The sequence below is a fragment of the Myotis yumanensis genome, unplaced genomic scaffold (assembly GCF_028538775.1).
Source record: "Myotis yumanensis isolate MYYU_CA2020_CCGP unplaced genomic scaffold, mMyoYum1.0.hap1 SCAF_11, whole genome shotgun sequence".
Classification (NCBI taxonomy): domain Eukaryota; kingdom Metazoa; phylum Chordata; class Mammalia; order Chiroptera; family Vespertilionidae; genus Myotis; species Myotis yumanensis.
In genome coordinates this window covers 71,160,357-71,172,437 of record NW_027223762.1, presented here as the reverse complement: position 1 = coordinate 71,172,437, position 12,081 = coordinate 71,160,357, and the positions used below count along the sequence as shown (strand labels likewise).

The following is a 12,081-nucleotide window of genomic DNA, read 5'->3' as shown; positions in this document are numbered from 1 at the left end:
ACACCAGAACAGTGGTTTTTCTCTTGGGGGTGAGCAGGAGGGCCTCTGAGGAAAGTCAGGATTACAGGGGGTTCATTCAATGTCTGTTTCCCTGGATGGTAGTAACATGATGATTTATAGTTATTAGTTAACATTATACAAATGTCTGGTGTATTTTTCTGTATGTCTACTATATTTCCCGATAAAATTATAAAAACTTAACCCATCATCCAAACCTAAAAAGAAAATTAAGAAATCAATTCCATTTGCAATCACATAAAAAAGAATGAGATACTTAAAAATAAACCTAATGTTGCTAAAAGAAATTAAAGAAAATACCAATAGATGTAAGTCCTCTCATGTAAATGGATTAGCACACTTCACATTGTTAAAATGCCGATATTCTCCAAAGTGATATACAGGTTCAATATAATCCCTATCAAAATTCAAATGGTGTTTTCTGCAGAAACAGAAAAATCCATCCTAAAATTCATATGGAATCTCTAGGGGCTCTGAATAGCAAAAACAACTTGAAAAAATATCAAAGTTGGAGGTCTTATACTTTCTGATTTCAAAACTTACAAAGCTACAGTAATCAAAACAGTGTGGTTATGGCATAAAGACAGACATAAGCCAGAAATAAACCCTGGCATATACAGACAAATGATCTTCAACAACAGTGCCAAGACCATTCAGAGCGGAAAGGACAGTCTTTTCAACAAATGATGTTGGGGAAAACCTGGTATCATATGCAAAAGGATGAAATTAGACCTTACACCATTTGTATACAAAAAGCAACTCAAACTAGATCAAAGACCTAAACATAAGAACTGAAACTAATATAATAAAATGTAAGGGAAGAGCTTAATTAGATTGGGCCATGATTTCTTGGCTATGACACCAAAAGCACAGCTACAAAAGTAAAAACAAACTGGACTACATTGAATTTAAAACTGTGCATCACATACAACCAACGGAGTGAAAAGAAATGGGAGAAAATATATGCAAATCATCTATCTGGAAAAGGACTGATATCTAGAATATACAGAGAACTCCTGGAACTCCACAACAAAAGAACCAACAACCCTATTAAGAATTGGGCAAAAAAACTTGAGTAGACATTTCTCCAAAGATTTACAAATGGTCAACAAAAACATTAAATGATGAAATGGTGCTCACCATCAGCAGATGGTAGCTGCCACGGGGTGGAGAGAAAAGGTGATGGGGAGTTGTATAAAATGGGTATAAAATTTCAGTTCTGTAAGATGAAAAAAGTTCTGGAGATTGGTTGCATAATAAGGTGAGTATACTTAACACTACTGAACTACATACTTAAAAATGGTTAAGATGATAAATTTTACATTGTGTATTTTATGACAACTATATAGTTACTAATAGAAGTATCAGAAATTATTTTTAAGTGGATTATAGAGCTATACATAAGCTAAAACTATAAAACTCTTAGATGAAAACAGGAATAAATTTCCATAAGCTTGGATTAGGCAGTGGTTTTCTTAGATACACCAAAAGAAAAACGGATAAATTGGAATTCATCAAAATTGAAAATTGTGCTTCAAAAAACAGCATCAAAAAAGTGAAGACAAAACACAAATTGGGAGAAAAAATTTACCATTCGTCTTTAAGGAACTTGTATATATAATATATAAAGAACTCTTACAACTCAACAATAAAAAGATAACTTAAAAAATGGACAGTTCTCTATATATACAAGTGGCCAATAAGCACATGAAAACATGCTCAACATCATTAACCATTAGGGAAATGCCAATCAAAATCCCAATTAGATGCCACTTCAAACCTGGTAGAATGTCTATAATCAAATAGTTGAAAAATAATAACTGTTGATGGTGTGGAGAAACTGAAATCCTCATACTTTCTTGGTGTAGCCACTGTAAGAAAGTTTGGCAGTTCATCAAAACATTGTTACATCACACAGTAATACCATCCTTAGGTATACAGTAAGTCCTTACTTAACATCATCCACAGGTTCTGGACTTTAAGTGAAACAATATACAATGAAACCAATGTTACTACAGGCTAATTGATATGAGTTAAGTTTCTACAACATCTCATCGATGTTCTAACAAAACACCATTGAACAAATAGATATTCTTCTAGGGCCTGCTATATAACCTGAAGAAATGAAATGTGTCCATGTAAAACCTGTTCATGAATGTTCATAGCATTAGTCATAATAGCCCCAAAGTGCAAACAACCTAAAGTCCATCAACTCATGGATAAATAAAATGTGGAATGTCTATACTATGGAATATTGTTCTGCAGTGAAAAGTAGTGAAGTACAAATAAATGCTACAGCCTTGAAAATACTGTGTGAAAGCAGCCAGTCAAAAAAGGCCACATATAATTCCATACAGGCAAATCTATAGACACAGTTATTAATGGTTATTGGAAGTGGGGGGAAAGTGGGGAATGGGTATGGGGTTTCTTTTTGGAGAGAAACCCCAAATGTTCTGGAATTAGTGGTAATGGTTACACAACTCTATGACAAAACAAAAACAAAAAACTGAATTGTATATACTTCAAGGGTAATATTTTTAAAAATAGTTCATTGATTTTTTTATTTTTGAGAGGGAGAGGGAGAGAGAAACATCGATGTGGGAGCACATCATTAATCAGCTGTCTCCTGCACATACCTACCGGGGATTGAACCTACAACCCCGGCATGTGCCCTGACTAGGAATTGAACCAGCAACCTTTCAACCTTTTGGTGCAAGGGATCACACCCAACCAACTGAGCCACACTGGCAGGGCAAAGGTAAATTTCATAACGTGAATTTCTCCAAATGAAGCTCTCAATGAAACTATTACATAATTTTATCAAAGTTCCTTTTAATAAAAGTTGTAGCACTTAAATAGTTATACAAGAATTAATTGAAAAAAATCCAGCATTTTCCCTTTCTCAGTGAAAGTAGTACATACAATAGACCTCTGGGATTCTGCAAAAAGGATTCTCGCTTTAGGTGAACATTTGCAAAAGAAAACAAGCTATAGAATACCTTGACTGCTTAAACTCTGATGACCTGTGGATGTTACGAAGATGTGGTTCATTTTTCTTCAACACTGAAAATAAAGGTGAAAACTTTACTATATAGTACAGTTCTGTACTGTATTAAGTGACCAGAATAAAATCACTGATTGTAAACTTTTTCAAGCATTTCATGTTTCCACTTTTGAACTCATCTTTCCATAGTGAACTCATCTTTTTTGTTTGTGCAGAATCCTTTTCTTTTGGGATGAGGCCCGTCACTCATCCAATGTGATTCTCATGGGAATTATGAGACCCAGGCCTGGCTGACATCATGGCCCTATTCCTTTTCCCACAGGGACTGGTCTAATTCAAGGGCAGGTGACCCAGGGAAGGCAACAGTTCTTTCGTGGAATTTGACTAGTGGCCCCTAAGAAAGGAAGTTTTCTCTCTTCTTTTTGGATCATGGATATTAAGGATGTGTGCTTCTGTTTGACGCTGACCTCTTTCCCATTATGTAGAGAGGGACAGCCTGCAAATGAAGCCAGGAAAACAAAAACAGTCCAGTGAGGGAGGGGAGAGCCCAGGCTACAGAATCCAGCTACGTCTGGTGCATGATGTTCAAGTTATGAAGCTGTTAAGTCAGTGAATCAGTGCAAATGAAGCATTTCTTCTCCAAGAAATCAAACACAACTTATAACTAAACAAGACAGATTAAATAAAAGACAGTTTTATCCTAAACTTTCCCAATAGACATTTTCTCCCAGGCTCCATGTTATTGATTTTAACAGTTCCAACAGTGGCTTTCAGAATATTCACAAAGGATGTACAAAGTGTGTCATTTGATTGAATCATGTTTGAAAATAACTATCTTTGTGCTTTAAAACAATTCCTTTTTTTATTTTTGGTTAATCCTCACCTGAGGATATTTTTTCCATTGCTTATCAGAGACTAGAAGGGAGGGAGAGGTGTGGGGAGAGAAAGAGAGGGAGAGACACACACACATCAAGTGGTTGCCTCCCACCTGTGCCCCTTCCAGGTACATCCCCTTGACCAAGATCAAACCCATGGTCCTTTGGTCTGCGGGCAGACACTCTAACCACTGAGAAAACTTTAAAACCATTTTTAAAACGCATTTATTATGCTCCCTTGCTCATAACTGGTCAATTACATTTTTCTTCTAAAAATAACTCAGAACAATAAAATTATTTATAGATATTAAAAAACAGAAATCATGCATTCTCTCGAGGGCTCCAGGTCCAACCAAACAGGTGTAGGAAAAAATATGTTTCCAACTTTGGTTTCTGTGTTTTAATGACCAGAGGAAATCCTTGTTGTATTCATCTTGGTTTCAACATAATAGTTATCAATATCCTTTTCTTCCTCTGAATCTTGATCTGGCATCCAACTGAAAATGAATGTACAATTAAATCAAATTTTGTACAACATAATTAAATACAAGTTTGCTAAGGGGCATCACTACTGGAAAGAAGTAAACCCGTTTTCAGCACAATTAAGAAGACAATTGTCAAAGCTCTTTCTATGGAGCAGCCTGCGCCTTTCCCCACCCCCTTCCCCCAGGCATTTTCCTGGCCTCTCTCTTTCTCCTATGAACCAAGAGTCCTTTTGCCTCTATAACTCCTTTCCTGAGCCCATTCCTTCTATGGCTCACTTCTAGCTCTGTGACTTTCTAAATAAACTCTCTTATAATTTGAGTCTTGCATCTGAATTCTTTCTTAGCCAGAACTCATGTACCAAGGTTGCTGAACTCCACTGCTCTAACGCCTAGTGCCATTTCCTGCCAACAATACAACAGATTCATTTTAAATGTACAATTCAAAAGTTTTTAGCATACTCAACCATCACCGAAATCACTTCCCATTCTTTCCTAATCCTTCTTCCCTCTTCACCTGCACTAACAACTATTAATCTTTGTTGCTGTAGATTTGTCTATTCTGGACATCTACACTAATAAAAGAGAAACATGGTAATTAGCGTACGACCGCTACCCTTTTCATTGGCTAATCAGTGAGTATATGCAAATTAACTGTCAGCCAAGATGGCGGCCAGCAGCCAGGCAGCTGGAAGCGAATATGAGGCTTGCTTGCTGCGGACTCCAACGTTCCCCCGCCTCATTTGCCGGCCTCTGAGCTACAACTCTAAGCAACTATGTACTATGTTGCAAATAAGAAGATAAACAAAACTCCAGAAACCAGCTGGACTGAAAGCCAGGCGGACCAAAACTTTGTATCCACGTTTTCAGCAGCGAGGCCTCAGAGCTAAAGCTGGCCCAGAATAAAAAAAAAAAAAGAAAACAAGGAGCGGTTGGAAGCTTCAGTCACTCGCTTCTAGAAAACAGCCCTCAGCCCCTCAGCCAGCCTGGCCAGGCACCCCAGTGGGGACCCCCACCCTGATCCAGGACACCCTTCAGGGCAAACCAGCCGGCTCCCACCCATGCACCAGGCCTCTATCCTATATAGTAAAAGAGTAATATGCCTCCCGGCACCGGGATCAGCGTGATGGGGCAGCGCCCAAACCCCCTGATCGCCCTGCGGCTCTGTGTGTGACAGGGGGCGGGGCCACAACCTCCCTATCTGCCCTGCTCTGTGCCTGATAGGGGGGAGCTCCCCAATCCCCTGATTGCCCTGCAGCTCTGTGTTTGACAGGGTGCAGCGCACCAACCCCCTGATCAGCCCTGCTCTGTGTGTGACAGGGTGCGGCGCCCCAACCCTCCCCCCCGCCACGGGCCCTGCTCTGTGTGTGACAGGGTAGAGCAATAACCTCTCCATCGGCCCTGCCCCGAGTGTGACAGTGGCGGCGCCCCAACCCCCTTGATCGGCCCTGCTTTGTGGGTGATAGAGGGTGGCGCCCCAACCCCCCTCCACGGGCCTTGCTCTGTGTGTGACAGGGTAGAGCCATAACCTCCCCATTGGCCCTGCCCTGAGTGTGACAGGGTGTGGCGCCCCAACCCCCCTCCACGGGCCTTGCTCTGTGTGTGACAGGGTAGAGCCATAACCTCCCCATTGGCCCTGCCCTGAGTGTGACAGGGTGCAGCGCCCCAACCCCCTTATCCGCCCTGCTCTGTGTGTGACAGGGGGCGGTGCCCCAACTCCCCTATCGGCCCTACTCTGTGAGTGACAGCGGGGAGCTCCTCAACCCCCTGATTGGCCCTGCTCTGTGCGTGACGGGGTGGCGCCGCAACCTCCCCATCAACCCTGCCTTGAGTGTGACAGGGGGCGGTGCCCCAACCCCCCAATCGGTCCTACCCTGAGCGTGACTGAGGGTGGCATCGCAACCTCCTGATCCGCCCTGCTCTGTGCATGACGGGGCGGCACCCCAACTCCCCAATCGGCCCTGCTCTGAGCCTGACCAGGGGCTGCACCTAGGGATTAGGTGTGCCCTCTGCCACCCAGGAGCAGGCCTAAGCCAGCAGGTGGTTATCTCCCGAGGGGTCCCAGACTGGGAGAGGGCACAGGCCGGGCTGGGCCCCTCCCGCCTCCCCCCCCCACCCAGTGCACAAATTTTTGTGCACCGGGCCTCTAGTCTATAATAATAAAAGTGTAATATGCTAATTAGACTGGATGTCCTTCTGGACAACCTTCCAGACAAAGCTGGGCTACAAGGGAAGCTCGGGTTCCGGGTGCCTGCCAGCGGCTGGAGGGAAGCCCGGGTCCCAGGTGCCAGAGGGAAGCTGGTGCTGGCTACTGGGGGAAGGAAGACCTACTCTTGCATGAATTTCATGCATCGGGCCTCTAGTTTAATATAAATGCATATATGCAAAAAGACTGAAAAATAAGTGAGCTAAGTGTTTATCTTAAAGCTTTAGAAAAAGAAAAAATTAAACCTAAAGATGGTAGAATGAAGGAGAAACAGAAAACAAAGACTAGAATTTTTTTTTTAAAGGCAATTGTTAGAACTACCATAAAACCCCACAAAGAACCCACAATATTAAAGATGGCATTAAAAACAAGTTCCATTTAAGGTTTTTCTTAAAAAATCCATTTAAGGATTTTCTTCTCAAGTTTACTATAAATTACATTGATCTTTTTCTCTGAATTAAATTCAATATATGTTGTTCTAGCAAACTATTTTCGACTTAAGTTTTGTTTAGGTTAATACTCAAATGTATCTGAAATCTTTAAATAGCAACTGAAAAAAGAACGAGCCTTGAAAAATGGTAAGTAATACATAGCCATTTGGGGATTAAAAATCCTTTAGTTACCTACTCATTTGATGACAGACAGGATTAAGCCTCTCAGTATAGCCTCTTAGGGGGGAGGAGGAAGGTGAAGAGTATATAAGGCAAATTTGCATAGGCTGTCAATATCACTCCCTAGAAATTCTACAGGAAGGAATTATTTTACAGATAAACCCTATTAATGAGTCCAACATAACCAATGTGGGACAGCCATTTCTTCATCTGATCACTACACGAAGCTGAGCCATATTTTCAAAAAATGACTAATTTTTAAACATGGGAATCATAATCAGGATGATGAGATGCTTTGTACTATGAGCGAAAGATAATTCAAACTTCCCATCTAACCTTTGGTCTGAGTCCTACACTCACTGTTTGAAATACTACGTAAAATTACCAGCACAATTTAAATTGTTTCAGGTTTTTGCCAAACATGTATAACTGAAGTTGCATTAGTTAAGTGTGACATTAGTCTTTTCTTGGAGGACTATTAGTGAATTACTACTTTAAATTATACTTGCCAAGACTTCATTTTCATCTTCAGAAATTCACAAAGGTCAGGAGCTATGGTTAGCGTAGTGGCAGAATAATAGTCAGCTATGGGTTTTCATGAAGCTACCTAACATTATCTCCCTCAAGTTACAGATAACGTCACTCACATATTTAATTACACAAAGCTAGTGTTTAACGTAAGCTTTTAAGAATCTTTTCTTACCATTGATCTTTTACATTCAAAAAATGAATTTTTCAAAGCTCTGCAGTTTCCTTCCTTCAGACATTGCCGAGGGGATTTTCCTTCCTGTGACAAATAAAACATTATAAGCACCTGGAAATCTTCTCAGAAACTACATAATGGCCCTTCTGAAAACAGTTCTTTTTTAAAAAGCAAATGAGGAAAATAGTAATTTATGTAAGAGATAGTTCATAATTCATTTTGACTATTGTTACTTAAAGGAGAAAAGGCCAGAATTTCTTTTAAAAAAATGTGTAAACTAATTCTGGGCACTTAGGGGGGCTCTTGAGGTCTTGAAAACACTGGTTTCCACAGGATACTTTTCTTTTAAATGTTTATATAAAAATCTAGAAACTGGTATCTCCAGCTCCTTATGGATAAGAAAAGGAAAGAGTAAAAGTGAAAGGAGTAATGGTTTCTTCATTGTTCTTAAAACTAAGACAAGAACTAAGACAAGAAAGTTGTGTGTGTGTGTGTGTGTGTGAGAGAGAGAGAGAGAGAGAGAGAAAGAGAGAGAGAGAGAGAAGACACATAGATCAGGCATCTGGTGAATGGGAGGGCTTGTTCTGGAAGGTAGTATCAAGTGGCTTTAAAGTCTCCACTTGCATCTTTTTGATGCGAGCAATTTTTGATGCCACCAACACATCTCTGCATTTTCCCGCCTCCTGCCCCCCACAGCCAAGTTCTCTATTCTGAGAAGCTCAACTGAGTAAGAATTGGAAGATGAAAGGGAGCTATGAGCAGAATTGACATGTCCTTGTGAGAAGATCTGCCTAAGCCTGATGTGAAACTAACTCCCCTTTAAACAGTGAAAGCTCCAAAGGAGGTTACAAAGAAAACTGGGTTAAGTCATCATTCCCTTTTTGCCAAAGACATGATGCTGTTACAAGAATGTTCACAAGAGAAATGCTTACTTCTGACTCTTAATAAAAAGACATTTTTTTCAAGCTATAACTATTAAAAATCCGCTTTGACAAGGTAACAACTGCAAACTAGGTGAGTAGTATTTTTCTTTTAAGATAAGCATGGAATAAAAATCCTACTACTACCTCTACATTATCTTAAAATATTTTAAATAAATCTGCTGTAAATTAACTTAACACAAAGGTACTTAAATATATTGGACACATTTCACAATTCAAAAAGGCAAGATTAAAATTAAATTGCAGCAAAATTTCTTTTTGAATGCCCTATCCTACTAATTTGTCTAGTAACTAAACCCTCACAAGGACTAATTTAGTAAAAAATAAAAATAAAAATAATAAAAAAACAACAGTCTGTGGGAAGTTAAAAAATGAATACTAGAAATTCCTGCCTACACAATAACACCAGGTAGAAAAGATGTACACACTCAAAGGCTAACTGGCAGTGTGAGCACATCACAAAGCAGGGGGAAGTGCCTGCCAGAGGGGTTCAGTTTCCCAGGAATATCCTATATAATAAAAGGCTAATATGCCAATCGACCGAACGGCAGAACCACCGGTTGCTATGATGCACACTGACCACCAGGGGGCAGATGCCCAACACAGGAGCTGCCCCCTGGTGGTCAGTGTGCTTCCACAGGGGGAGTGCTGCTCAGGCAGAAGCTGGGCTCAAGGCTGGTGAGCACAGTGGTGATGGCGGGAGCCTCTCGCGCCTCCATGGCAGTCGGACATCCCCCGAGGGCTCCCAGACTGCGAGAGGGCGCAGGCTGAGCTGAGGGATAACCACCCCCCCCCCCCCCCCCCGTGCATGATTTTCGTGCACCAGGCCTCTAGTAAATATATAAAACATCTGGAAAGGGTAGACTGAACTTGAATTTTTTGAATTATGTGAGATTTAATGACATCAAGCTATGATTTGCCATTCATGAGGGAAAAAAATCAAAACCTTACATTATTTTACTACTAAAGAAATATTAATAAAAGTAGAACATATACTGCTTATAAACAGCCTTATGCAGTGCTTGGCAATATAAAGGAAGATCACTATATCTTCTTACTCAAAGTGAGTTCCAATGTAAAATGAGTCAAGCAATTTTGAGGATAAAAATGACCCGGTTCGGTGTTACGTTAAAAGCTCAAACAGCCAGAATTAAGGTGCTCTAAAATCAGAACAATGTTAGTGTTGTTACGAAACACTTTAGATAGATGTTATAGAATCACCTGGTGCGTTCATGCATCAGGAAAAATTAACCCAAATTTCACCTGCTCTGCGTAGTCAGAGGTTTCCCCTCAGGCAGATTTGACACCCCAACCCCACCACTGCAACCACTCCCCCAAACCACCAGGCAGACTACTGTCCTGGGCCTGCAAAACACACTGCTCTGCCGCGGTGGGTGCTGCCCTTTACACTCCAGCTGGAGTCCCCGCTCAGGATGGATTTACCACAAACTGAATGCCCTTCCCTCTACGGGGCTGCATCTGAGCATCCGGTTCTCCTCGGTGACCCAGTTCAGCACCAATAAGGCCACTACCAACAGGGGGCCGGACAGCCTGTGCCCCTCCTGGCCCCGCTCTCTGCCTGCAGCTTTCTCATTTTCCAGAGGTGCCGTTTCCACACAGGAGAGAACTGCCCCATTCATCCGGACGCCCCCTGAACTGGAGCGTGGCACTCAAAAGTTTGCTAAATAAATTCAGTCACTGCAAAAACACCCAACTTGGCACTGACCGGTTTGGCTCAGTGGATAGAGCATCGGCCTGCGGACTGAAGGGTCCCAGGTTCGATTCAGGTCAAGGGCATGTACCTGGGTTGCGGGCACGTCCCCAGTAGGGGGTGTGCAGGAGGCAGCTGATCGATGTTTCTCTCTCATCGATGTTTCTAACTCTTTATCCCTCTCCCTTCCTCTCTGTAAAAAATCAATAAAATATATTTTTTTAAAAAAGAAAAAAGAAGTACATGATGTCCTCAACCAAAAACAAAACAAAACAAAACAAAAAACACCAGCTTGGTTTTCCCTTTGCTACCAGTAATCCACTTCCTGTGCTGACTGCTCATCTCCTGGGCCTCTTGACGCTGGATGTCAGGATGAAACTCAAGCTCCTCGCTGGCCCCGGGCCCTCCCGCACCGCCCCGCCCCGTCCGGCCCCGGGCACCCCCGCAGCTCCCCGCCCGCACGGGCTGCTCTCCCAGGCTCCCCCATAACCACAGTCCCCACTCCTTTCCTTCACAAACGACCACTCAACCCATAGGATTCGGGCCGAAGGCCACCTCCTCCGTGAGAAACTTCCAAATTCTCTGATAAAATACGGCGCTCTGCGCTGGGCTCCCAAGGAATTTTGCTCCTAAAGCTACTCATTACATCAGTGCCCACACGGCGTTTAGCGCAGGAATCTGCTCCTCACACGCCTGTCCTTCCCTTCAGACCAGGCTGTGCCCGGCGTCCCGCAGCCGCTGCGCGGGCATTTCAGGGGCTGAAGGGGCGTTTGCACGGGACGCGCAGCCCGGACGCCGCCGGCGGGGGCGAGGGCGCGGCCCCGTGTCCTCGCGGGCCTCGCGGGCACCGGGAAGCTGGGCTAGGTACCCTCTGAGGTCCATAACTCTCAGTCCTACAGCCGGCCGGCTGCTGAAACTAGGAAAGCAAACGGAAACCATGACCAGCAGAAGCACCGACACGGCCTTGTGGTCAGGACCATTTGGGGATCGTTATCTCTCAAATAACAGCAACTTTCTGAAACTGTATCTCCAGTTGCACACCACCGACTGCCCTCTGTATGTGGAAAAGGCAGCATTCAATCAATGTTTATTTAACCGAAACGGTTTAATCTTCACAAAAATCCAACGGGGCGGTGTCGTGATCTCCCATTTAAAACCGGAGGGACCCGAGGCTCCCACAGCGGACACGTCTAAGCTGATTACGTCGGGGCTGCCGTGCGCACCCAGCACCCGTCACCCAGTCAGATGCGCTGACCGCCGGCGAGGGCGGCCGGACACCGCGCCGGCCCGCCTCCCCGACCCGCCGACAGCCGCCGAGGCGCCCGCGCGCTACCTGGAGCACACAGTGGGACTGCAGCAGGCAGGCGCCCAGGTCCTCCTTCACGCCCGCGCAAGCGCCGCCCTCCGGCTTGTCCTCGTAATACCGCGGCATGGCTGCGCCTGCCGCCCGCCGCCGCCGCGCTACTTCCGGCCGCCACGGCAGCGACCCGGCTGCCCGCGAGCGACGTCCCCTCTGGAAGGAACCGGAAA

General features: G+C 43.6%; 1 protein-coding gene across 1 annotated transcript; it reads right to left on the bottom strand.

Moving 5' to 3' along the window:
• Window positions 1–4,104: 4,104 nt before the first annotated feature.
• Window positions 4,105–12,072, bottom strand: COA5 (cytochrome c oxidase assembly factor 5). Its single transcript, XM_070429882.1, has 3 exons — window positions 11,885–12,072; window positions 7,900–7,983; window positions 4,105–4,394 (listed from the first exon to the last, which is right to left on the bottom strand). The coding sequence occupies exons 1-3, from the start codon at window positions 11,981–11,983 to the stop codon at window positions 4,353–4,355; spliced, it is 225 nt and encodes a 74-aa protein (XP_070285983.1). The 5' UTR covers window positions 11,984–12,072; the 3' UTR covers window positions 4,105–4,352.
• Window positions 12,073–12,081: the final 9 nt, after the last annotated feature.